Source organism: Theobroma cacao, chromosome 1 (genome assembly GCF_000208745.1).
Source record: "Theobroma cacao cultivar B97-61/B2 chromosome 1, Criollo_cocoa_genome_V2, whole genome shotgun sequence".
Lineage (NCBI taxonomy): Eukaryota > Viridiplantae > Streptophyta > Magnoliopsida > Malvales > Malvaceae > Theobroma > Theobroma cacao.
This window is the reverse complement of record NC_030850.1, coordinates 16,927,219-16,954,313: the sequence shown is the minus strand read 5'-3', so window position 1 is coordinate 16,954,313 and position 27,095 is coordinate 16,927,219. Positions and strand designations below refer to the sequence as shown.

Here is a 27,095-nt window from a genome sequence, read left to right as displayed (position 1 = left end):
GATTCATGGTGTCTCTCAATATTTCATTTGAATCCAATCTTTTCCTTAAAACTTAGATTAATGGAGTGAATGGCTAACTTAGAATCCGATTTTATGTACAAGTCTTTGTTGAGATTCTTACACACATACTTTTCAAAATTAATCTCATATCTCTATACAAATTAGTTAAGAAAAGCTCATTAAGTTTATGTTCTAATTTGGCTATCTATGGTATTTAAGTATATGTCTATCCTAAATACCAATCCATCACCTAACCTTTAAATGAATCAAACATAAGCTATTCAAATTAATGGGCGAATCTAAACTCCTTTTATCGAGCTACATGTAGACAACCTAATCATTTCAACTGGTGATCAAGCAGTGAAAAGCATTAAACATATATTTGAATAAACCATACAATACCCATTAATACTAAGCAAAGAAAAATCATATATTCAGACTACATATTGAAATAACAAATAATCCTAGAAGAAGAAATTAATTCATCATCATTTCTTTAATAAACAACATAGTTTCAAGAGAATAAATCATTTCTACAATAAGAGAATAAGAAAGAAATGAAAAACTAAAATGAAGAACAAGACTGTCATTGATTCTCAATCTTCAACCTTCTTCGTTTTTTTCTCATTTCCTCCATTTGTAGAACTTTTTTCTTTTTTCTCCCAGACCTTTTATTTCAGTTGCTGAAAATCACATATTTATAGCCATCAAAAAGCCTTAAAAAGTGAAATCTTGAATAGTTGTGTTTGAGTAAAACATGTCAGAGCATCGCAACCTTGCTTTTTGAGTGTTGCGACCCTCTACACTTAAATATTTTTTTCAATGACTTCCATCTGGCACCACGGCCTTCATTCATGACCATCGCGGTGCTGAGCTCTCGGGACTTAGTATGGGAGCAATGTTGCTTCTTTGGGCTTTGCAGCCTTGAGTCTTTCAAGGTCGGGCGTTGCTCCTTTTGCTGCCTTGGTGCAAAATTGCTATAGTACCTCATCTTGCAGTGCAATTTTCTCCTTCCTCGAGGCTAATCTTGTCATGACCCAAACTCGAGGGTCTGTGATCGACGCATGAGCCTAGCAAGCAAGCCCATGAGACCCGAGCAAGCCTTAGGGATTCAAAATCAAATAACACCTAACCAAGGGATTTCATATGTCATATTCATAGATAAAATTCAAGTTCAACATAATACACCATCCTTGGCACATAATTCATACAATTATCATAAGGTCACACATTGACCATTCAAGGTGGGTTCGTACATAACAACCGTTAGTACATAATATTAAATGGCACTCAGTGCCTACAATATCCAAAGTACATTTTTTTCTAAACTTAAAATTTAGAATGCAAAAGCTAATGTGGACCTGACCCAGCGAAGTGACCAAAATGGAAAATCTACCAGATGCCAAAATCGGTCAATCAATAGACAACCCTTGCCACGCTTTATCTCCGAATACCTATTTATCTACACATGGTACAACATGGGTGAGTACTATAATACTTAGTGAGTGGTGCACATAATCAGAATCATATGCATACATTAAATACATAATAAAAATTGCACTCTCAGTGCATCTATGTGATCTATCAAACATCTCCAAATATAGGGCATATCATTATCCCTAAGTCTCCAATATGAGGACATATCATCATCTCCAAGATCTTCAAAGATCAACACTCACATCATTAGACTTACCCTTGAAGCCAATCATAGTCAGTCATATCATTTTCCACACACTTTAGTTATAAGAGTATAGCATCGAACCATATCATGTTTATCTAAGCCTCTCCTAAGCTATCTCACATCGTATACACATCAAATCAACGAGTGGTCTTCCCCTAGACATAGTCAAATCATGCAGGGTGGTCAATAGGTAAAGAAACAAATCACGCTCGGCACTGAAGTAGCTGACAGAGCACAAGTCACGCGCATGCTGAAGCAACGGGTAAAGAATCAAATCACGCCCAGTGCTAAAGCAATTGACAGAGAATCATATCATCGACCGGAGTAATCTCCCATCAGCAACATCACCTGAATTAATCTCCCAAAGAGTGGCATCACGACACTGCAGGTGGAAATAACAAGCAAGATTAAACCATAACCCATGTTTACCACCATCTTTGCATACACACACATATAGTCACAGGGTAACGAGACCCGTTCAATCTCAAGTCAAATTGACGTCTGGAATTCATTCCTCGAGCAAAACACAATACCATAATGAGACCATCATGTCTCTATCTTTCCATATGTCCACGACATAGCAATAACCACATTTATCGAGCTTCATTTGTCAATAAGCTCATTTAAGTTCTAAGTGCCCCAATAGTCATGGCTCATATCATACATTTATATCTCGTCAACAAATGGGCAATTTAATCCTACATCATAGTATCACCATCACACTAGTTTAGCCACAACATCCAATAGCCATTAAAATCATAAATCACCTAAATGTTTAACAGCTCATAATTCCCAATGGCATTCACAAGCAAACTCATACACTAACATGTATATTAACAATATACTAGCCTAGGCACACCCATCTAGGCAATCACATTCACATATATACATACATAGTTCTCTAGCCTAGGCATGTTCAACTAGGCCTACATTCATAATATCATACCAGTGCAGCACATTTTTCATATGTTATGCAACGCATGTATTTAATTAACCCATTCATAGTGACAGATTGTAGGTACTCTGCAACCAAGCTTCAATCCTTAGCCTCCAATCGTATTTCAACTCACAAATGTGCCCAAATTGCTCAATCTTCCCTAAACACATCAAAACATCACAAAACTAGCTAAATTTCGGCTTTTGAAAAATGTCAACTTTTCTAAAAATAATCAAATCTTTAGCACTCTAACGTATAAGGTCAAATCCTTCAATAATGAGCTAAACACATACCTTAGAAGCTAGATTGTACAATTATTTACACCAAATCCCCAATCAACTTCAAGGGGGCCAATTTTTTCAAAACTGGACTAAATCAAATCTAAGTTAATAACTGATTAAATTGAAAATCAATCAGTAAAAACGCTTAATCTTACCTCTAGAAATGTTTCACAAGCTCCAAATTTACTCCAAATAACTCCAAGTGCTTCAAAAGTCATTATTAAGAGGATAGAACTTTAGGTTTTAGAGAGAAAGTGAAAATAAAAAACTTACCTCTTTCGAAGTAAAACCCCTCCTTTCAATACTTAAAATCCTTGATTTGCTGCTAAAGATTGATGGGTTTGAAGGGTGTAAGATTTGGGAGAAATTGGTGGGACCATAAAGGAAAAGGAGGAAAAATAAGGAAAGCTTGGTTTTAGGGATTTTAAGCCTGTTTTAAGCTAATTTGGAAATCTAGGATCAACTATGGATGGTCTATAGTCGATCCTAGACTAGAAAGTTCGTATTTTCTCCCATTTTTCCTTCCTAAGATCAACTATAGAGGGCTTATAATCGATCTTGGGGTAGAATGCATGACTTCCCTTGCATTTTTCTTCACAAGATCGATCCTCTATACACTAGGATCGGTTTTTTTATCTAGATTCATTAAAATTGTTCCTTTTAAAGCCTAAACCCATTCTAAATCTTCTCCACAACCTTAAACAATTCATATATGACTCAAATCCTCAAACATAAGATCAAGGCTTCAATCTATGCATCACACCTTTGAATTCCTCAAATATGTTCAAGAAATGGTTGCTTAAATATCGTAAGGCATGCCAAAACCAGCAGGAGAGAGAGAGAAATAAGAACAAAACCTAGAGTGAGAAAATCAAAGAAAAAATGTGAATTTTCAAGAAATCAAGTGTTTAAAGGTATAATTTTTCCAAGCTTAGCTTAAGATTTATCATTTCCATGCATTTCTCCTTTTTTTCTATGGTTAAATTATGTGTTTTGATGATGGATTCAAATCTGATCATATGGGTTTAGAGAGAGAAAGTTGTTAGATTAATTTGATTTTGAACTATGTTAGTGTTTAGTGTTAGTTTAGCATGTTTATGAGTAAAACAACAAGAAAAATATTCATTTTCTCCATGAATTTCTCTAGGCCGAATCTAGCCAATGGTGTGTGAGGATGAGGTTGACTTTATTTTAAGAGAATTAGATGGAAAAATGATGAATTATGAGGTTGGAAATTAAATGGGAATTTTTGGTGCAAAAAAATTGAAATTTTTACCCACTAGGGGTAAAAGCGTAATTTGTGATCCGAACTGATAAATTGGACCACATTCACAGTCATTGAGGTATTGTGGATATAATTGGATAATTGAAATTGAAATGGATGGAATTGGAGTTGAATTGGAGATTTTAGAAATTTACACCGTGTATAGGCGAGTTAGGTCGGACACTGTGATTAAGCGATTGTCCAAACATTTCACACCCTATCTAGTGCATACGCATGGATAAGAGCCTGAAATAATATATATTGATTTGACACAAATTATTGAATTTTTTGTGTCATGTATTGTGGATAGGTGGTGAGCTATCTGATACGGGTAAAAGACTACACCCGAGGACCGAGAATAGGAGTATATCTACTCCTAGTACAGTGAGTAAACTTACTATCGTCTTAATTATCTAGAGTAGATTTATTTAATTGTGTGATTTTATGGAAAAATGGTTTAATTGGAAAATTATTGTGTTTTATGGGAAAATGAGATTTTATAAAATAATTTTATAAAATTTTTGAAAATTTAATAATGATTTCAAAAATAGAGTAATTGGAGACCTATACTATGATTGTGTTGTTTATCCATGATTTTACATTAAATGGCTTATGATAAATGTGGGTATGACTGGTTATTTTTATGATTTAAAGAATATGTGAACTGCTTTGATTTGCCTTGAATGTGTTAAGTGAGCCATGTCATACTATTGTGATTTTATTGGTTGGTGGATTATAAAGTGGGCACTGCAGTGACGGGGGTTCCGTGGGCCAGCCTAATTAGAGGGGCACGGTTCCCAATTATTGAGCTTACCTCGATTGGAGAGGCGCGTAGGATAACTCCCGAGGTAGGATTTGAGTACACTTCACGCTGGCCACCACGTGAAACTGGGACTCAGCCAACGCCAAGGAACGGCTGTGTTGTCAGAGGTGAAATGTGTTTGTGTGTGTGACAATAAACAGCCTTGGCGGTCTCGGTAAGATGCCTTCGCGGGGTATCCCCGAGAATGGATTTTTGGCAAGGGCCAAGTTTTTGAAAAGTGCATAAGCCATGTTGAGTAATTGGATGAAATCCAATTATTTATATGGGTTGGGATGAATTATTTTAATTGTCTCCTATTACTCGGCTTTAGATTATTTTGATGATGTCTGTCTACTCACTGGGATTTTATAATCTCACCCCTTCTTCCTATCCATTTTTCAGGCTCAGGACAATTTGTTGATAGTTGATTAAGACGAGAATTAATCTCGGAGTTGCATCTTAGAAAGTAAGGGTTCGTAGCCCTACATCTTCTTAGTCAGTTGGGGGCCCACGTGTCACTGTAAAAGAAATTTATTCTTCAGTTATTTAATTTAAAGTATGTATGAATATATTTAGCTTTTACACCATGTTTTTGGCGAGTTTTGGTATTTTCGAAGAAAAATGACGAAAATGCCCCTGTGAGCCAGAAAGTAATATTTTATTGTTTTGATTTGGAAATGACTTATGATTTTTTTTGAAATGTGAGATTTAATAACTGTCGCTCACTGGGGAGATGCAGAAGCTGATGCTAAGCCTTGCGGGGTTTCGATCGGCATTCGGGGTAATGAGTGCCTATCGGGACGTCGCGGCGGTTGTCACAGGCTCGATGGGAGTTCCAGGTCGTGACATAAGACAATCAAGGTCTAAAGTTTAGAGAGTATTTACACAACTGACACATGAGAAGTATTGCACAAACACTTAAGTGAAATACCAAATGTACTTCTTATAACAGGCCATGTTTAGTGAACTTACTCTCCTAAGTAAGCACCTACATTCTAGTTCTTAGTATCTCTATCTTCAATCCATGAAATCGATTGTTTACTTCCCATTTAAGAAACATAAAATATATCAATCTCTAGAAATCATTGATGTCTAGTCTCAATAATGCATCGACCAAGAACATTTAGAGATTATACTTCGATACATAGATATCTCATAATTGTAACCCATTACAATTCCCTTGCAAGGCATATTGATCTCATGGATTTCATCCAATTAGATTTATAACCCATTATAATTAACGTCTTACTGATGAAGGAAAACCTCTAATCATTCAACATGAATGATATTGTTATATAATTGAAATCAAGCCTTAACCAATCCCAATTGGCTGCAAGGCTCATCTCAACAGCCCTTAGCCATTCATTACAAGCTTAATAAAGTCCTAATGATCTTTAACTTAGTATTAGTCGACATTAGTGGAGAAAAAGATGAAAAGTAAACCTATGAGATTCTAGTACTAATTCAAAATTTTGCATTGGTATAAACTTATCCAAATTGTATAATATTCTTTGTAAAAGATTTCACACACACACAAAATCATTTCGAAAATGAGCTTGCATTTGAATTGAAACATTGACTTAAATGATATCCATATTTTATCTTGAGTAGAGATTGTACGATAACTTTTGAGAAAATTATGGGAAATCATTAGTTTGGTGCAACTTATCTCTAGCTTGATGTTTTCCTTTATTTAACTTGTTTTTATCATTTAAGTTGCTTCGTTTTTGTTTACTTTTCTTTTATGTTTTGCTCAAGGACTAGCAAAATCTTAAGTTTTGCAGTGTGACGAATCTATTTTATAGAGTTACTTGGTCACAATTTTTGGTGTATTTTGTTTAAGTTATTGAGATTTAGTTTAAGTATTAGTTATTTTTAGTCATTTATTTTATTTAAGTTAATTATATTGGGTTCAATTACTTTAAATTATTTTATGATATTTTTAAGTGTAGTTATTATTTAGGTTAGCAGGTTACCTTTGTAGGTGTGCTATGAAAAGAGTGATATTTTGTGAAGAAGAATGCATTCAAGGTGTCGACTTTCATTGCACATGTTTCAGTATTTTGAGCATCTCTTTCACAACAGAATTCCAATTGATGTGATTTTTGAATCACTAGAAAGATAAGAGGTAGAGCTACGACCTTTATGCATACCATTTTGCTCAATTCAGCTATGAAAAAGGAGAAAATTGTATCACAAATCAAAGTAGTGCAGTAGACCCTGAAAATTCAAGACAGCACATAAGGCGTTGTGGCCATGGAAGCATGAGGGCCGCAGTGCCCAAAAGGAAAAGCTGAAAAATAATAATACCGAAAGCACCGCGGCACTTGCCAGTCAGAGAGGAGTTTTCATGCCACCAAACTTCTATTTTGACATGGATTTGAGCTCTATTTAACCTTTACATTTTAAGAAGGAACTAAGCAAAGATTTTATGAAGAAAAAGAGGCATTCAAGCGAGCAAGAAAGCAAGGAAAACAAGAAAGATTGTGGATCAAAGACTTGACAAATCTTAAAGTTCTTTCTTCTTTTGTTATCTTTATACTTTCTTTGTTTAGTTTTAATAGTTATACTTTTTAGATGATGTTTTTAGTAGTTATGTGGAATTACCTTTTTAATCTAGAATCGCAATTGAACCTAATGTGTAGTTTGAATTTTTAATATTCTTTCTTATTTATGATTGATAGTGTTTGAATTGTTTATTTCAATCCTGTTCTCAATGCGTCTGATTATTTGATCACCTATTAGATTGATTTAGAAACCTAAACAGAACTAGAAAAGAGAGTTCAGTGTAAGCTATAGATGAAATAGTATATGTTCAATATCAATTGCATGAGATAATTGATTTGATTCGCATATAAGGTAGGAATACATTTACATGTCATACGTAGCTATAATTAGAGTCTTTCTTAATTTTAATTTGTATAGGAATATAGTAAGTTTGTTAAAGAAAATATTTTTATAAGAACATTGAAAGAGACTTATAAATATATTAGAACTCTAGATTAATAACTCAAGCTTATCTAGTAAGTAAAGAGAAAGTAGAAGAGATTCAGATGAAACATTAAGAAGATATTGTGATTCTAGACTTTTGATTCATTGATTTTAGTTAAATTGCTATTATTGTTATTTTTTGTTTTACTTTTACTTTGTTTAATTTTTTGTGGTTTTAAATTCAATTGTTTGGATAAGATTAAGTTGTGTTAATTTTAATACTTAATAAAAAAGTTGGACAATTCTCTGAGAGAATAAATTTTACTTTTTATTATATTATTTATTAATGATATTTGCACTTACATGATAAATCCAACCACAACATGCTAGAACAACTTTTATCCTTCAAATTCCTCCTTGAGTATGCTTAGTTGACAAATATATGAAAGCTTCCATTACTTAAGGACTTAGAACATGTAAATATCCAAATTTTAGGTTCTGGAGAATCAAGTGGTTTAGTCTGCATCAAAGTGAAATTCTTTTGCCAAAATTTTCCTGTGTTTCGGTTTTTCTTTCTTTGATTTTCTCTACCTCCCTCATTTTTCTCTTCACTTTTTTTTTTTTAAAAAAAAACATGGCCAGATTATTTTGATTTTTCCCTTCTGGTATTTTTTATTATTTTATAACTAAAAAAATCAAAATGCGGCTGGAAAAAAAAATTGTGAGGGCCATTCAATTAGGCCCTGAATTAAGGCCAAATGAAAGTAAAATGACCAGTGAAACTGAAATCTTACTTTTATATATAGTAATGAATAAAGATGTTCACATCGGTATAGATGACCTTCGATTTAAACTCAGGCAAAAAAAATGTGTTTAGACGGGCTCGGAGTGATGATAACCAGAAGGCCATGGACCTCCTCGAAGAGTTGTCAAGAATAGGTCAGCCTCCACTTAACAGTTAAGAGGCATGGCAGCAAATGCCTGAACCAAGGGAAACCAGTATCTTGGGCAGAATTCCTTCCACAAGCAGTGCAGATGATTTGCCTCGCGTGAACTGTTCAAGAAGTTGTTATTCTCCTTGGAACTCAGATCATTTAAGACAGATCACCAGACGGAGTACTGGGTACTTCTTCCCCAAGAAATGTTGAAGAGCTACAAAGAAGGCAACTGAACAGGACATATGATGATGTGAGAGCAGTTCCATGCATGGGCAAAGATGTTCTTGATGCTCCGAGGCCTGTGAGTACCGGGTAGAGCATCTATTGTTACAAAGTCCACATTGCCTACCACTTGAGCAAAGCCTCTGCCACCAGGTCGCCCAATGCCTCCCCCCAGCAGCATTGTACAAAAAAGTTTATACTCTGTACGTACTATTTGCATCTATCTTTCAACAGTATATTTTTTTGTGAATATCAGCTGCTTATGGTCGTCACTTGTATTTGTTCTTTGCCATATACCTCCTGGCGTACTTTGTATGATAATTTTATGTCATGGTTGTGGTTAAATCAGTAAAAAAAAACCTGAAATGAAAAAAAAAGAAAAAAGCATCAACCTGGCCAAGATCCAAATGCTCCTCGGGCTCTGACATCAACAATTTTGAATCTCTTGACCCTAACCTTGTGGTGATCCAGCCCAGCATAACATGCTCGAGTATAGAGGAAGGAAAGAAGGAGAGATTATATCTTCAATCTGAGTCGACTAGGCGGCATGCTAACATACCATTGGGCCAACAGGTAGCCATGTTCGTTGGATAGGCTTTACCTTTACCTGGAAAATGGGTCAATGACAATTTGGAGCCTTACCCATGCTTCACCCGGGAGTGAAATCCAATATTAAGCTCTGTTCATAAACTTGAATGGACAAGAAATATCAATAACATACCATTAAAACTTAAACTTGTTCCCAAAGTGGGGAGACAACTCTCAATTGAAGCCAATTGTTTGCCATGCTGCAAGAACGCTCCTTGATGAATTTAGGGTTGACGACGGTGACAAAAGAGGGAGAGACAAAAGAGTTGATTAAGAAACCTTGTAAGTGATAAATTTTAAAAAACTTTAATTTTATCAAAAATATTGAAAGGATTTAAAATTTTTAATATAATGGTTTGTTTTATTAATCTATTATTAAATAAAAATATTAATAATAAAGAATCCACCTTGACATATATAGCGAGGATGAAATTCTTGTATATATGAAATTGATGCTCGAACACTGGACGCCACACCCACTTGCTGTGGTGAAGGCCTTTATTGGAAAGTAGAACCCCACATATAATGAAATTGAACATCTTAAAATCAATAATAATGTTTTTTACTTGATGCATGAATGTGTTGGAGTTTGATTACTACAAATTAAGCCATACCCGAAATTTCCTTTTAACATGTTTTTGGAACATAGGATGCCATAATAATATTGTCTTAGAAACAATGACTTGAAAGTATACAAGGAAGAAAACGCGTGCTGAATAGTGATGATGGGACTGGGGTAGAGTTCATTCATCATGTTTCTTTTCAACAGCAAACTTAAAACATTTTTCTTTTTCCCAAGTCTTCCTTGATTAGATTAGATCCTTTCAGGAAAAAGTTTGTCGGTTTGGTTGAAGATTTCAGTTTCAACATTTCCTCTTTTCATACTACATTATTATTGTTATTAGTAGTAGTAGTAGTAGTAGTAGTAGTAGTAGTAGTAGTAGCAGTACCTATGCAAAATAGAAGAGAGAACAAAATACATTTTAGAGAGATCAAGTCCTCCCTCCAATCTCCATTGCCTTCCCATGGATGCCCATGTGTCTTGCATGACAGGATTGACCGTTTTCATGCCAGACATGGTTTGGAGACATTTGACTTGAAAGAAAATTTGTTTTGTTCCTATCTACATCTACATGAGCATGAAAGGTATGGTGGTGGTAGTGGGAGATATCATATCAAATGATATCGAGCAAGGTAATTATATGGGAATGGAGCCCACTAATAATGACCCTCTCAAGGACCCACCAAGATAGGATAGAATATTTTTATCAAAAAGTGGCACCTCCACCTCCCACCGCCCCGCCCCTCCCCTCCCCTCCTCTCCTCCCCAAGTTTTGGGCTTGTCTTACCTTTACATTGCTTTACTCCACTATCAAAGTGATGAAATTTGGTGAGGCAACGCCCTGTTTAGATTATCCTTAAACACTGTTCGGATTGTTATCCTTTTCCAAATATGAATTGTAATTACATTTACACATAGTTCCACTCATTTCTTGGTATTGCTGTTACAACCCATACAATTGAAGTTGTTTACATTCTTGGATCACACCTTCCAACTGGCTTAATTATGAGGTATGGGTCATAAAATGTTTTGGTTTGTAAGAAAGCAACGTAACCAAAATAATTATTTGAATGTTTTGATTGTTGCTAGTCAGCCAAAGGGTCGTTAGAATATCATATCCTGACAATAAATGCGCATTACCACATATACACACCATACCAAAAAATACATGAATTTGTGGTCCCTTGAACCAATCATAGATGTTAAGGTTCCATCACCGTCATTAGATATGTGAACTTGTTGAACAAATTGACATTTTCTTCACACAATTGTGAATACCAAAAATAAAAAAAAAAGTCTGTGCTATGTGAAACTATTAATTTGATCTGAGACAAAATTGGTGAGGTAAGAAAGAATATTTTGGTAATTAATTCCGAAGGCTGGGGTCAGCAGCCTACTGCTTTTCTGCCTGATTTTAGGCTTTCTTTAGAGGATTAAGCAGTGGCTGGCAGTTAGCAAGTAATTAGTGTGCTTAAGTATGAAGTCATACTTGGAATCAGAGTATCCTACACGCTAATGCAGGAGGGTCCCTACTCCCTAGAGTGTGAATAACCAATAAAGATTGGAAGAATATATTCGACTGCTCTGAAGTTTAAGGTTTAAAATTTTCTTTTTTAATCTATGTACCCAAGTAGTTTTTAACGTATCATTTAATTATAAGACTGCATGTAATTAACTGGTTCGAGTGCAATTGATAAGAAAAAAGAATAAATGAATAAATGAAATTAAGTGAAAGTTAGCAATCATATGCCAATCCATCTTATTGTTCTCCATTTTTTTCTGGAGATAACTTTGATATTTCTATGAGATGAAGGCATGTTATCTTATAGGATTGCAAAGTGATGCGCAGATATCCAGGGAGAATCAGAGAAATAGATTTTTGCTAAGAAAACATGAACAAGATTCTATGATTCAAGTCAGCAAAGCTTAGCAGAAACGGAGGAGCTGCTCGAATGGTAGTAATGAAGAGGGCAAGCATAAATGAAACTTTAATGAACTGAAAACAAGGAGAAAAAGAATATGCAGGAGTTGCAGATAAGAAAAACATTATAAAAATATGTAATCTTTCCTTCCCCCTCAGGAATGGCCTAAGATATGCATGTATTGATGAAGAAAACCCCTAGACTATAAAAAAAACCTATAGAAAATCCCAACTTTGTGCAAGCAAATTCAGGGTCAAACTCCATCAATTTTGTCTCTCGTGCAAGCCTTTTTTAAATCAATGAATAGTCAATTGCCAGAGGGAATTAATTGTTAATGCTCCCCTTTGCAAAAGGCAATGATGCCCTTTGGATTTGTGGTGTGCATAGCCCTTAATTCAATCTATAGGATTGGACATCTTTTTGGACCCCAATTTGATTCATAGACAATTACACATTGTTTTCAATAATGTAGTCTAATGCTTTGTGGTGAAGTGCCTGTAAAGCAGTTGCAACTAGGGATCATTGTTGAAAGTGAAAACTAAACAAATGAGGGCAAGTAGTTTGTGTTTTTTTTTTTTAATATTAATTTGCTATTTTTATTTTTATTTTTTCAATTCCCCTTCTTCTTCAGTCAAGGTTTTTGATATCTTGCTAGATTGCAACAATCCAAAGCCAGTTAATCAACATCTTGACTATTCAGAAGAACACTAGTACTGTGATAATAGAATATCATAGGCAGCAATCATGAAAGCATATGGACTGCATTTTCCCTTTGATTGGTACATGTTATGAATTTGGATTGATACATCAAAACCTCCCAAACCAACAATCAACTTCATTTATTTATTTTTGGCACCACTAATTAAAAACCTAAAAACATGAGCTGAAAGTGCTAATCCCAATCAAATAGAAGTTTTGACTCTTGAAAGGAATCCTTTCGGTGGTTGGAACAAGAGGTTTGGCAAAGGCTCTTAAACCAATCAAATTAGCATTAATCTTTTTATCTTAATTAATGATCCTGAGACAAAAAAGGGGTCCATAAAGGAGTGGGGATGTGAATTGAAATTGTCATAACTTGAATGGGTGGGAATGTAAATATCCAAAACATGACTTAAAACCGAAAAGCATTGCATGGGCAGGGCAAGGACAGAGAAAAGAAAAGGGGTTTTTAACAGTTTTTGATGCTTTTGATGAGAAAGAGCAAAAGCAAAGCTAAAAATGTCCAAAGATTACAACACCCTTTTGTTCCCGCTTTTTTCTCGTATTTTCTAATGGGATGTTTTGACTTTTTAAGCCCAAAAAAACCAAAAGTTAGCATACAAAACAACCTTTTTTTGCGCTTCTTTACCTACTTAACGAAAACAAAGCCAAGCATCAAGAGAACAGTAACATAACGTATCTTTAAGATTATAGAACAAAAAGAAAGGAGAGAGAGAGAGAAAGGGAGGTGTGAAAGGATGACCCACCACAGAGGCCCAGTGGCTTGGACAATAGCAATCTATGGTTTGAAGATCAGCAGTTTGACGAAAATGGCCAAGCAAGTTAAGCAACGAGCTACATCTCCAACTGGGACTCTGTCTCTGTCTCTCTCCCTTAACCCCGCCCTTCTCTCCTCTGCTCTTTCTCTCTCATTTTTACTTCTCATCATCTTTCTCTCCCCCGAGTCTACTCACTCTCTCTGTCAATGGACAAGCAGCAGCAGCAGCAGCAGCACCATCACCACCACCAGCAACAGCTGTCTTTGGCAAAGAGTTCCAGGCAGCGTTACAATGAATGGTACAAGTTTAATTCTCGCATTGTTCTTCTAACTGTTATTGGGTACTTAATGGTTTTTGTTTAATGTGTTTTTCCGAGCTTTGATCTTTTACACACATCGCTACCTTGTTAAACCGGGCCACTCTCCTTTTCCTCACTTTGCCACTCTGTTATTCTTGCTGTAGTGATGCAAAGAATGTTTTTCTTTTTGTTTCAATTTTCATGTGCTGCAAATATTTTGATGCTCTAGTTTGCTTCAGGTTTAAGATTTTTCTTTGCTTGAAGGAATGAGCTTTTTTGTTGATCTTTTATGTACATGATTTTTTCTATTCCACTTATTTTCCAATTCATGCGTTGAATTGCTGAGTTGCTAGTTTCTCTACATTTTTGTTTTGATTTACAAGTGATGATTGCTCAAAAATTGAATCCCAAATCACCCATTTGGTTGAAGCGTTACTCGGACACACAAATTTTTACCTTGATCTTCTTTATTTCAAGATTTACCATATTCTTTTGTCTTCCAGCTATATATGTTCATTCTTTTCTTTGGGGTATGATGGTCGCTCTTTTATGTTTGAGTCGCTAAGTCACCATGACTTGGATGTTCAGCTTTTTCCTTTTTTGGAGATGGGCAAAGCTACATGTGAATATTCCTAGAGAGAGTCTCTCTCTCTCTCTTTTGGTTTTTGTCCTTTAGTTTTTCTCCCCATATTCAAAAGTGGTCCTTCTCTTAGTAATAAGTACAAGTTCTGTTATTGTAGGATATTTCGGGATGTTCCAAGTGATATCACTATAGAAGTGAATGGAGGGACATTTGCTCTACACAAGGTAATTTGTTGCGTTCTTTACTTCTGAAATTTGTTCATGTACTTTGGTTTTGTTACATGTTTTTAGTAATTGGCTAAGCACTCCAATTATTCCCACAGTATAACTAAAGAATTAGGAAAAAGATAAATGGCTTCAAATTGACTTGGGCATGTATAGATCTGAAACTTTGTTCCTTGGTCGCCCCATTGAAAGTAGTGCAAATAGCAGAAAATGGACTTGTTTTCTGCATACTCAAGTAAGCATCATGGCTTGGTTGGGAAAATTGGGAAATTAATATGGACTACAGAGAAAGAAAGGGAAATTTTAGCAGACTTTTGAAGAGAATCATATAGCTTCCTTTCAGTACACAGTTATGCATGAACCGTATCCTCTCTGTCTCCTTCCTTTTTCGCAGTTTTGGACTACTTAGTTGTGTAATATAAACATTTTATGGATTGTTGTCTATTTTCTTTTTCTTAACTTTTTCTGTTTTTGGGTGATGCTCTTTTGTCCACTTATTGTGCCATGACTTGCTTGCTAATCAAAAAGCACAAACTAGGAGATCCTGTCATCCTGCATCATTTTGTCTCACATGTTCGCCTTTTTGCTCTGAATTTCTGGAGTTCCATGGGCCGCCTTGGGATAAGATTGAGTCAAGGTAAGGATAAAAGGTGTATGACATGTGGATCTCAAGTTAAACTGGATCTTCAGGAAAAAGAAATGTTAGGAAGATCAAAACAACACACAGCTTATGCGTAAATGTTTATTTGATATGTTTAACAGTGAGAGCGACAGGAGAAGGAAAGAATATCACAGCATTGATTGCAACCTGATACAGTTTTGTTAGGAATCAAATTGTGCTTCAGCAAATTTCTAGTTGGTATAGAAATTTGGCATCTTGAATTTTTTCTTTTTGTGTTCATTCTAGTTAACTGCTTTTATGTGGCATTGCTGGCTGATTAATGCAAAGAACACAAGGCAATGCTATGCAAGATGAATGACTGGCTCCCAATTTGACCACGCTCACAAGTACAAACAGACTCAGAAAAATTTAGAGTACTATTTTCAGGGTGATCCCTTTGCTCGTTATGTCTTTCAATATAACAACATTAGGTTATGGTTGTCATTGAAGTAAAAAAGAATGTTTTTCCAAGTGCAGATTAATGTTAGGATATCCTCATATTTTTCCAAGTGCAGATTAATGTTAGGATATCCTCATGCTGATGACTATATTTGTTATATGCAGTTTCCTCTTGTCTCTCGGAGTGGGCGAATCCGAAAGCTAGTTGCAGAACATAGGGATTCTGATATCTCAAGGGTGGAGCTTCTTAATCTACCTGGAGGTGCTGAGTCATTTGAGTTGGCAGCAAAATTCTGTTATGGCATTAACTTTGAAATTACATCCTTAAACGTGGCTCAGCTCTGTTGTGTTTCTGATTACCTTGAAATGACTGAGGAGTTTTCAAAAGATAATCTTGGTTCACGTGCTGAAGAGTATCTTGAAAGTATCATTTGCAAGAACCTCGAGATGTGTGTTGAAGTTTTACAGCAATGTGAAAACCTACTTCCTCTTGCAGATGAGCTGAAAATAGTTAGCCGTTGCATAGATGCAATAGCCTCAAAGGCTTGTGCAGAGCAAATTGCTTCAAGCTTCTCCCGCTTAGAATACAGCAGTTCAGGTAGACTTCATATGAACAGGCAAGCCAAATGTGAGGGAGACTGGTGGATAGAAGATCTTTCTGTTATTCGAATTGATTTGTATCAAAGAGTCATGACAGCTATGAAATGTCGTGGTGTCCGTCCTGAGAGTATTGGTGCATCCCTTGTAAATTATGCTCAGAAGGAGCTGACAAAGAAATCCAGTTTGTGGAATCCATCTGGCCAGACCAAAGTTGATTTGGTTTCAACTGGGCATGAACGACTTGTGGTTGAGACAGTTGTCAGCCTTTTACCTGTTGAGAAACTTGCTGTTCCTATCAGTTTCCTTTTTGGACTTCTTAGAAGTGCAGTGATGCTTGATTGCACTATCGCTTGTAGGCTTGATCTAGAGAGGAGAATTGGGTCCCAGTTGGATATTGCAACTCTTGATGACCTTTTGATCCCATCTTTTCGGCATGCAGGTGACACTTTATTTGATGTTGATACAGTTCAAAGGATATTGGTAAATTTTTCACAGCAAGATGATAGTGAAGATGATATGGATGATGCATCTGTTTTTGAATCTGATAGTCTTCATTCACCATCCCAAAGTGCATTGTTTAAAGTCGCAAAATTAGTGGACAATTATCTTGCCGAAATTGCTCCTGATGCAAACCTCAAGCTTGCAAAGTTTATGGCAATTGCAGAGACTTTACCTGCACATGCTCGTACTATCCATGATGGGCTATATCGAGCCATTGATATTTACCTGAAAGTATGTATGCTGATATCTTCATTTTTTTAGATCTGTAGCCTGTTTGCCATTTGCATCAAACTAACATATAATGAGTTACTCAGATTAGTTTATGCCATATTAAAAATAAATAAATAAATTTCTGCATATCACACACATATTTGTTGGTTTAATCTTGATAAAAAACCATCTTTATCATTGGTTCCCCAAAAGGGTAGAATCTGTTCCAGGATAAACCAAATTTAGATAATTCTTCTGTCCTGGATTAGGGTATGAAACTTCATTTAAGATATAACTATAATTCATTCATCTATAGCAATAATCAAGCTCTACAACTCTCTAACTTTAAAATGAATGCGTGTTCAGGCTCATCAGGGTTTACCAGATGCAGACAGGAAGAAGCTCTGCAAACTGATTGATTTCCAAAAGCTCTCACAGGAAGCTGGTGCACATGCTGCACAAAATGAACGCCTTCCCCTCCAATCAATAGTCCAAGTTCTTTATTTTGAGCAATTAAGGCTACGAAATGCTTTGTGCTGCTCTTATGCTGACGATGACCACAAGCCAGTGCATCACCAGTCATGGCGGATCAGCAGTGGTGCACTCAGTGCAGCAATGTCTCCAAGAGACAACTATGCATCTTTGAGGCGAGAAAATCGAGAGCTAAAACTTGAGCTTGCTCGGCTGCGGATGAGATTAAATGATCTAGAGAAAGAACATGTTTGTATGAAGAGGGATATGGCAAAGTCTCATTCTCGTAAATTTATGAGTTCTTTCTCAAAGAAAATTGGTAAACTAAGCTTCTTTGGACATAGTTCCTCAAGAGGATCAAGTTCTCCATCGAGGCAGTCCTACAGAACAGATTCTAAGGTGATTGAGAGGACATGTGCAAGCACTGATTAGGTAATTAAAATTACATGGATTCTTTTCCCTGTATTTGTTGAGTTAGGCCATGGTTTTGGTGACCTTTTATGTTAATGTTTTTTAACCTTTTCTTTCGGCCACACTGTATATGAGTTGTGATGCTTTGAGTTAGCAAGAGTCAAGATTGGGGGCTCTTCTCTTATTGCAAGTTATGGTCTCTGTAGAAAACAGCTGTGATATAGTTTGAAATTTACCTGAAGAATTTATTATACACAGAAATGTCCATTTACAGATGTTCTTATTGCATGACTTCATTTTATAACAAACAAGAAGTGCATGCAGTTCTTCAAAGTGGAAACCTATATCATGGGCTTTCATGACCTGGATGGCAATTTGGTTTTCTCTGTAGTACCCTGAAGTAAATTTTGTGAATAGTATTTGAATGACATTTGTGGCTCCTAAATAATCTATTGACCATTGAAATATAATTTTGGATAGACTTTGCTTCCCCCACCCCATTTTTTTTCTGCTTTTCTTGATTTGGTTTGTTAATATTTTTTAGCTATTCCAAAGTCACTGGCAGCTCTAGTATTTACCAGCAGCTTTTGTTTTTTTTTTTTTTGTTCTAATGAATCTCCTAAGTTCCTTTCTGGCTTCTGAATTGCAATCAATGGCAAGAATTGCAAAGTCCACAAGTAGTAGTCAAGGCTCTCCATTTGTTCAATTGATCACTCCCACACTTGCAGCTAATTTGACTTTATATCTTAAATTTGTGTGGTTTTTTGCTTTAATACAGAAATTTTCTAGCAGAGGGCTCAACCTGCATATGTTAAAGGTTCCAGTTTTCTCTAGGCCAATGATTTGCCAACATTCATCAGTGAGCTTTATTTCACTATTGATCATGTTCCTCTTTGCTGTTAGGAATGTAGACATTACAGTGTTTGTAATGATTTTGAGTACAATCAAGACACATAGTAGAGCATAGGAGATTTTCAGAATCCAATGTTCACAAGCTTTAAAGGAAGAAATCATAAGGAGAACATCCATACAAGAGCACATGGCATCAGTGCATGCACATTCATGTTAAAAATTGAGTATAGAGCAAAATTAGAAAAGGACATATTGAACAAATACATGGGGCAAAGACAATAGTTAGGGACAAATCAAGCTTCATTGAACAATGTTTGAAAATTTTGGTTTCTTTGTTTTTTTTTTTTTTAAATAGAGAAAGAGGGGAGGCAGAGATCCATTGATTTGCAGAATTCAACAAGTAAAAAAGCCTGGAGATTCTGTTGACTCTGTCACTTTTCTTTTCTGTTCCTCACATTTGGTAGGCAAGAAAAAAGATACTTTCAGATGAAGCTGCTTGCGGACACTGTCATGTTTCCTTAAGCAAGGTTTCAAAATGTTAACCTGTTCTTTACATTCAGTCCCTAGAGCATCATCCTGTTTTAAGGCTGCTGCTTTACTGCTGCTAACCTCATCAAAATGGTACTCTTTATAGTCCAGAGATTCAAAGTCAGATGTATAATCTGTCACTGACATCTCTTTAAACTCTCTGTAAGTGCTCTGGTACTTGGTTATCATATCAGCAAGGGATTCAAATTGTGATGGGCTGTTGAATCTCTCACCACATGCTTTCTCCTGGGGACTTGCCTCTTCCCAGCAAGTGGCCTGAAATTGTTGCCAGTGGGATTGGCAGTGGTTTTGGTGCTTGGGTGTCGTCCCAGGAGATGATTTTCTCGGTGACGTTTGTTCGAGAAGTTGCCTGTGCACGTAACTTTTGGGAGACTGCTTTTGCTGTATGGAAGGTTGGATGCTATATCCCTTGGCTTTTATCAGTTTATAGATTGTACGATTAGGAACAATGTAAAAAACTCTCCCTAGATTTAATACAGACTCAGGTCTAACCACAATCCATGGATACTCAAACACATCCGGGCGAGTAACGCTGTGCCTGGGGTTCTTCTTCAAGACTTCTGCAGCAGTAATGGGCTCCTTGCGAATCTCCACATGCCTGCCCGGATGCACCAATTTCAGCACACCTTTCTCTCCTTCTATGCCTCCCATCTTTTGATCTTCACTAGCCAAAAAGAAAAAAAAAAAAAAGAAAGTCAAGGAAGAGGGAATACACTGCATCCCATTGTTTGTTCTTATACTCTTTAACTCTCTTGGCATGGGAGATGAAATCAATGAAGGATCTTTGGAGAAATGAGTATTCTTGTTTCAAGAGTTTGTCTGTTTATAGAGTCCACTTGGATAAACAGATATAGATTCGTAGTCATCTAGGGGAATCCTTTGTCCCATTCAGTGTTGGTATAGTATCCGTAAATGGCTATGGAGCCTGCTTCGTCTGTTTAATCATGTCGGTCTTTCGAGGAAAACTGGTTCAGGACATAACGACTACCATCTATATTGTATGGTTTCACACCGGGAAAGACTTACCTGGACCCTGTTCAAACATTATTCCGTCAAATCCAAAGACTTTGTTGTTAAATAGACACTGTACCAAAGCTGAGCATAGAGAGAGGAGAAGCCATTGGCAATGGCACCCACAAGAGATCCTTGCTTAGGTTCTTATGAATCAATTAAATGGTACAGAACTTGAGAAAAAGGTCAGCCATTACTGAGCAGCACAAAAGCAACTGGATTAAATTATTGTGAAAATAAATTTTAGAAAGGTACATTAAAAACAATTTTTAGCAATTTTAAATTAAATTTGCTTCAAACTAGAAATTAAAAAAATTATATTCTCCCTATATTTTTATTATCTTGAAATGCAGCAAAATTTTATTTTAAATTCTAACTATTTGAATAATTAAAGGGTACATTTGATAATTAAACAAATATAAAAAGACATTTTAGTGATTTGATATTAAAAATGCTTTTGACAATCATAAAAATCACCTCAAGCCTTTACTCAAAAAGTGCGATAAGAAACATAATTTAAGCCACATCAATATGCATTTAAATAAAATTACTTTTTGTAACCATAAATACAATCAAAAAAAAAAAAAAAGTACATAAGATTCATTGCAAATATATGGTGGCAGGTCAAAAGTCTCGTGGTTGAATATCAGGATGCCTTATACCCAACGTCAATTCAATCAACATGAGTACAAATCTTATAACATTATTATTTTTTTTAAAAGATTAATTTAATAAGATATATAATATTCATATTTATTAAATTTTTTAAGATATCTTATCTATTAAATGTAAAATCGAAATATTTAATTTAGATTTTTTAAAATATTTCACTTGATAGTTTTTCTTGCCTAATCCGACAATACCCTCCTTGTGCTGCCCACTTTGCCTATTTTCTCTTTTAAAATTGCTTGGTGTGGGTTAGATTTAAGTTAAACTCGTTCTGATTTTACCTTATCACGAGAGCGTTATCATCTCTCGAAAAGCTAGTATGATAGAATGTGCAACACCTATACTTATAAGTTTTTTAAAATTTCCTATTTATCTAATATGAGATTAAAACATTATTTACTTATTTAATTTTTGAAACACTTGACGTGACACATGCACTGTATTAATTCATGCACTGTATTCAACACGAGATTCATTCATGCATCTCTTAAAGAAAAGCAAAAATGATTTTTCCCTTGATTTAAATATCGTATGCTAGTATTAATTCACAGTGATCAAGTATAAGCGATCTCCCATTTCTTAAGAAAATACCTAAGCATCACTCCATCGCCTAAAAAACCCAATTCTTGTGTGTGTGTGTGTGTTTTAAATTCTCATTAAAAAAATTTAGTAAGAAAGTAAACAGTTTTGTTTCATCTCTTTACTCCACCCATTTTAATATCAAGATGAATTTTAAAGTGTATAGACACATAATGAGCTATGTTGTCACAGTGTACTGGAGGTCGCTTGGACCCATTTGATTATATTTGCTAAGATGGTTTATATATATAAATGGTTGGTACCTATATGCCATGGATGGTAGATACGAGCAAATCCATGTGCCGGTCATAACTCGAGAATTGGATTGTGACAAACTTGATATCCGTCTAAAATCTCAATCCTTCTCTAAGAAAAATAAAAAGGAATCCAAACATTAAGATCTGACATAATTAATTACGCCCACGCGCATTACGTTTTTATGGTTTTCCATTTTCGTGGGTTTATTTCTTCATCTTGGCAGTTTCATGTACGTATAAAATAAAAGAAGCACGAAGTAATCTGTTCTCATCTCTACTTAATGAATTTACAAGCTACCGTTACAATTTGATACTGTTGAAGGGAACTCGCACTTGCCGTCTTTAGGCGTCCATTATGAGCACATGGGCTTTCTGCCCACAACTAGCATTTAACCTGAATTTAGCTCACAAACAAATCATTGGATTGAAAATGGCTGCTTTCAGTGAGACAAGTTTTAAGATTACCACATGAGCAAGAAAAGGCAGTTTTACCAACTGCATTTCAAGGAAAAAAAAGAAACAATCTTAGATCTTACGGAGAAAAAGGGGGCACTGGGAACTGGTCCAAGGACAAAACAAGCACATATCCATCAGAAGCAAATATCCAACCATCCCACAATATGTGACAGTTCCAAACAATTTTAAACTAACATATTCTTATTCCGAAGATTTTCCCGACTCTGACTCTCTTATGGTGTCGATGCTTAAGCTGGTGATTTGGTATAGAAGCGGATGCCCACAGCCAATCCCAAGATTAGCAGGGGAACAAGGAATTGGAGAAGCTTTATAACAAATTCTGAGGTCTTGTCCTGGTCATAGTGAGGCTGCTTGGGAGGAGTGTACTTTATCTTAGTGGGGATGGTTGACGTATCAATATCACCCACATAAAACTCGTCCATCATTGCTCTAGCACTGCTACTATGGCCAACATCCTCAAAATCATCAGTTGCATCCTTCCCTGCCAGCCATCCATCAAACCAAGGTTATTCCCATTTCTCAACCTTCTTACAATAATTTCCACATAGATTATACACAATAGGTAAAAAATTATGGTATTTCTCATACCTGTGGCAGACAACAAGACCTCGTCACCACCAGGATGGTCCTCCAAGAATTTAGTCACATTGTATACCTGCTCACACAGAAGATATGGAATTCAAAAAGAGAAAAATGGAACAAACGCATGGTGCCAAATCAAAACTAAGTTACCTCTGGAGTAAAATATGCAATCAAATTAATCGTAGATGATATCTAAAGCTGAATCCTGCTACATGTACCTTCAAACAGGCTTTGATCCCACAAAAATTTTTTGGTACATCTTGTCATTATTGCTGCTAACAGCCCCTTGAATTAATTAAAAGAAAATCCTATTCATGACAGATTCTAGACACTTGTATTAAATAATTGATAATGTTGCTGATTTCTGAACCTCCAAAAAGATTAAAGGAGAGTTATATTTAATGTTAGCACTAACTGTAGAGAAATAAATACAAAAATTCAAGTCATTCTCATTCAAAAGCTATCTACTAAGGCAGTGAATTTGTTACTCCAATCACTGAATATCATTACAACAATACTAGTTCATTTCCCAAGCAACTTAATCATCAATAAAAGAATACAGCCACCTAAATCACCATCCACACTTTCAAACTTTTCAAGGAAATGGAACACTAAGCATATCAACACAGCGAAAACATCCTTTACATACCAAGACATAGGCACTATGGTACTAGAAACCAACATGTTCACTGTAATTTGAGGAAGAATACACACAAATGGCTGATCTCTCTTAATGAAAATAATTACAAACTACAAAGAGAATACATTGTACAAATTCCAACACGCAGAATTCATCAAATATAGTGCATTTAAGGGGGGAAACTTAATTCAAAGCCAGCGTATTCATTGTTATAATTACCAACCAAATAAGTTGATAATTTAGCAAATCCAAGGAACTCTGTAGCAGAGGGCCTGTTCTTGCATGCAGCTCTAGCAACCATCAGGATCAAAAGAAATTATGAGATTTAAGCAAAAGATTGCTTTTAATACTGCATATGATTATTTTTGAATCTGACTTATCAATCCACCAATAAGAAGAAAATTGAAAATTTTTTACACTTTCATTTGTCTTTCATATAGGAAATATGAACTGCGGAGCATCCTAAGCTTTTAGAGATAAGTCAAACATAAAGTGAACCACTTAGATTCAAAATTTTCTTATGATCAGAACCAAATTAACAAAAATAAAACAAACAAGAAGATGTCACCTTCTAATCAAATTAAAAGAAAAAGACTTCCCCAGATCCAACAACGCTCAAAACTTGCAAATCAGAATTAAATTAAAATCCCAACTTTTGCAAATTATAAATAAAATAAACCATTTTTAAACCAAAAAGAACACAACCCCCGAATTGGGTAAAGACCAAAGTGGATCACATAAGAAATTGTACACAAAAAAAAAAAAGAGAGTACCTTGCCCTCAATGACTAGCCAACAGTCCTTAGGATTGTTGTGTTGAGAAACCTCAGCCAAAGTATAGACCTTTCCGCGTCCACCCATATTTTCTTCCCTTCTTTTTTGGTTGTTTGAGGGAGAAGAGCAGAGATTTGCTGATCAAAATGAATTTAAGTTGATTGTTGCTCCCTTGTGGTTGGCACAGACTCTCTGTTGGTTTTGAATAATATAATTATAAAAATAAGGGAAGCAGAGAGAGGGTTTGGTTGGTAAGGTCAATGGAAAATTATTCTGATTGGCTGTGGGGTTGGTGAGACTGAGAACTGTGGGTAAGATGGTAGTGTCACCAACTACCCTCCTAATGTTACTTGGACTTTTTAGGAGTTTGCAATTTTGATCCCTTTGCTTTTATGTTATTCCATGATTGGCCTTTTCTTTCCCTTTGTGATTTCTTAAATGGGAATTGGGATGCTGGGCTTTGATTTTTGTTTTTCTTTGATTATTTCTTGGATATTGACTTTTTTGTCATTCATGTTCCTTCTTATTTGAATAAAATGTTTGAGTACATGACAAAATTACATTTGATCAATTTATAATCAATATGAATGTCGATTGTCAAACCAATACATCTGATTTAATAAATAATTGTGATGTAATGTTTGAAGATATTTAATGAAATTATGGTATTATTTTTTTGGTATAATATTAAAAAATTTTTAAATAAATCTTTATTATTTTATTACGTTCAATTAAACTTTTTATATTTTTATTCTAGATCAAATAAGCCCCTATGATTAATGATTGACTAATTATGATTAATCAAAACATCACTTGTCATTTTATATTCACATGACACTGATATACAAAGAAAAATGCCACATGGTCATGTTATAATACCGTATTAGTATATCACATCATCATTAATTATGACATATCAATATATCATATCATCATTAGTTATGATATGTTATAATGTAACGTTAGCACCACGTGATATAAAATGACAAAGAACATTTTAACTAAGTTAATCATTAGTCATAAGGGCTTATTTGATTCAAAATAAATATATAAAAGCTTATTTAGTTCAAAATAAAAATATAAAGGGCTTGATTGAACTTAATAAAAGTTTAAGGGCTTATTTAAATTTTTTAAAACAATTTAAAAGCTTTTTTATATATTTTTTTAATTAGTTTTGATATTACGTATTGTTCACTTTTGAGAAAAATAAAGTTTAAAAGTACACAAATATAAGATAATTCAAATATATGCTGCATCAGTTTAAATCATATTAGGATGATCTTAAAATATGAATTTTTAGACATTCATTAAAAATAAGGGTTTATATTTGATGTTATATAGTATTTATACACTATCATTTAACCATAAAATGTTATTTGATAAATATACATACAAAGATAAAAATTCAAAAATCTTTTAAAATAAATATTTTTAAAATTTTGAGTATTTATTTTTAACTTAACTTTAAGTTTATTTATTAATAAGATGGTGACATTTAGTTCGTTGATAGTGTATAAATACTATATAGTACAATGCATCAAATACAATTTGGTCAAAATACCCACTGAGTCCCTATTCTTATGTATTTTGTTCAATTTAGTCTCAGTACTCCAAATCGAAACAATTTAATATCTTGATTTTGGGAATTGCTTCAATTTAGTTTCTCTCTTTAATAGCATCCAATTTTACCATTAAAAGAGATGACGTCAACGCTAATGTGACACATTTTGGTGCTGTGACACTAATATGATGACGTGACAATGACACATGGCATTAATGTGATGACATGGCGGTCCACATGGCATTAATATGATGGCGTGGCAATGTTGATGTGGCATTGACATGCTAATGTGTCAATGCTACGTGGCAGATTAAGAAAAAAAATTACAAAAAAAAAATTTGTGCCATGTCGTAGGAACTAAATTGAACAAAAATTTATAGTACAAGAACTAAATTGAATAAAATTAAAATGTTTAGGGACTAAATTGAAAAAAAATTTGAAAAATATAAATCTTTAGGTAGATGATAAATATACTTATTATTAAGCCAAATGTTTAAATATAAAAGATTTATGGCATTAAGAAATGTATATATATATTTTCTTATTGATCATTTGATTCCATAATAGGTATATTAATTTATCTATTTTGCAAAAATTAAGTTTGAATTCCTTTTTTATAAATAAATTTTAATATTTATCTTGGATATATATTTATAGAAAGACAACATCATTATTAACACAAATCTTAAAAACACTTAGAATTAGGATTTCATTTTCGTAGTTATAAAAGGTAATAGCTACTTTTTTTTCTTGGCAATCCCTCAGTCTTCTTCTTCGTTCTTTGTTTTTCTCATTAAAAGTTTAATTCATTGATTAATTGTTATGAAATTAGGCCAATGACATCATATTTACGTTTCAAGATTTTAATTTTAATTTAAATTTACTCAAAGTTTCTTATAAAATAATTTTATTTAAGTTCAAATATCATAACCAAATTTTGCTAATTTTAAATTTAAATTATTAATTTGGATCTACAAAAAATTTGCAAATACAAAATAAAATGGTACAAAATATTTATAATTATATTTAACTTTATCAGCCATATATGCAATCTTTAGTTTAGGAAATTCTAGCCTAAAAAATATAACTTGAAATATTAAACAAAATAGAAACATAAAAAATAAACAAAAAATTGAAGGGGTGGAGTAACTCAGATTCTATGAATGTAATAAAAGATTTGT

At 34.5% G+C, this 27,095-nt stretch overlaps 2 protein-coding genes and 1 long non-coding RNA gene across 4 annotated transcripts; 2 read left to right on the top strand and 1 right to left on the bottom strand.

Moving 5' to 3' along the window:
• LOC108662285 lies at nt 3,779-5,405 on the top strand. The gene is made up of 3 exons (XR_001928150.1): nt 3,779-3,813; nt 4,474-4,547; nt 5,368-5,405. It is a non-coding gene; the product is annotated as an uncharacterized LOC108662285 (long non-coding RNA).
• On the top strand, nt 13,635-18,403 carry LOC18612788 (BTB/POZ domain-containing protein At5g48800). Of its 2 annotated transcripts, XM_007049718.2 has the most exons (4): nt 13,635-13,904; nt 14,645-14,711; nt 15,937-17,103; nt 17,449-18,403. In XM_007049718.2, exons 1-4 carry the CDS (start codon nt 13,813-13,815, stop codon nt 17,983-17,985), a joined length of 1,863 nt encoding a protein of 620 aa, XP_007049780.2. In that variant the 5' UTR covers nt 13,635-13,812; the 3' UTR covers nt 17,986-18,403. The 2 variants fall into 2 exon arrangements, with proteins under 2 accessions (XP_007049780.2, XP_017984539.1); XM_018129050.1 differs by lacking the exons at nt 13,635-13,904; nt 14,645-14,711 and adding an exon at nt 15,582-15,746.
• LOC18612786 (cytochrome b5, seed isoform) lies at nt 22,281-24,676 on the bottom strand. Its single transcript, XM_007049716.2, has 3 exons — nt 24,354-24,676; nt 22,947-23,013; nt 22,281-22,839 (listed from the first exon to the last, which is right to left on the bottom strand). The coding sequence occupies exons 1-3, from the start codon at nt 24,438-24,440 to the stop codon at nt 22,586-22,588; spliced, it is 408 nt and encodes a 135-aa protein (XP_007049778.1). The 5' UTR covers nt 24,441-24,676; the 3' UTR covers nt 22,281-22,585.

Coding starts and splice junctions, on each gene's coding strand:
- LOC18612786 (XM_007049716.2), bottom strand. CDS start 24,440: ATGGGTGGACGCGGAAAGGTCTATACTTTGGCTGAGGTTTCTCAACAC. Junction 23,014..24,353: donor GGCTAGTCATTGAGGGCAAG/GTACTCTCTTTT, acceptor CTGTGTGAGCAG/GTATACAATGTGACTAAATT. Junction 22,840..22,946: donor GGTCTTGTTGTCTGCCACAG/GTATGAGAAATA, acceptor GATGGCTGGCAG/GGAAGGATGCAACTGATGAT.
- LOC18612788 (XM_007049718.2), top strand. CDS start 13,813: ATGGACAAGCAGCAGCAGCAGCAGCAGCACCATCACCACCACCAGCAA. Junction 13,905..14,644: donor AGGCAGCGTTACAATGAATG/GTACAAGTTTAA, acceptor CTGTTATTGTAG/GATATTTCGGGATGTTCCAA. Junction 14,712..15,936: donor GGACATTTGCTCTACACAAG/GTAATTTGTTGC, acceptor TGTTATATGCAG/TTTCCTCTTGTCTCTCGGAG.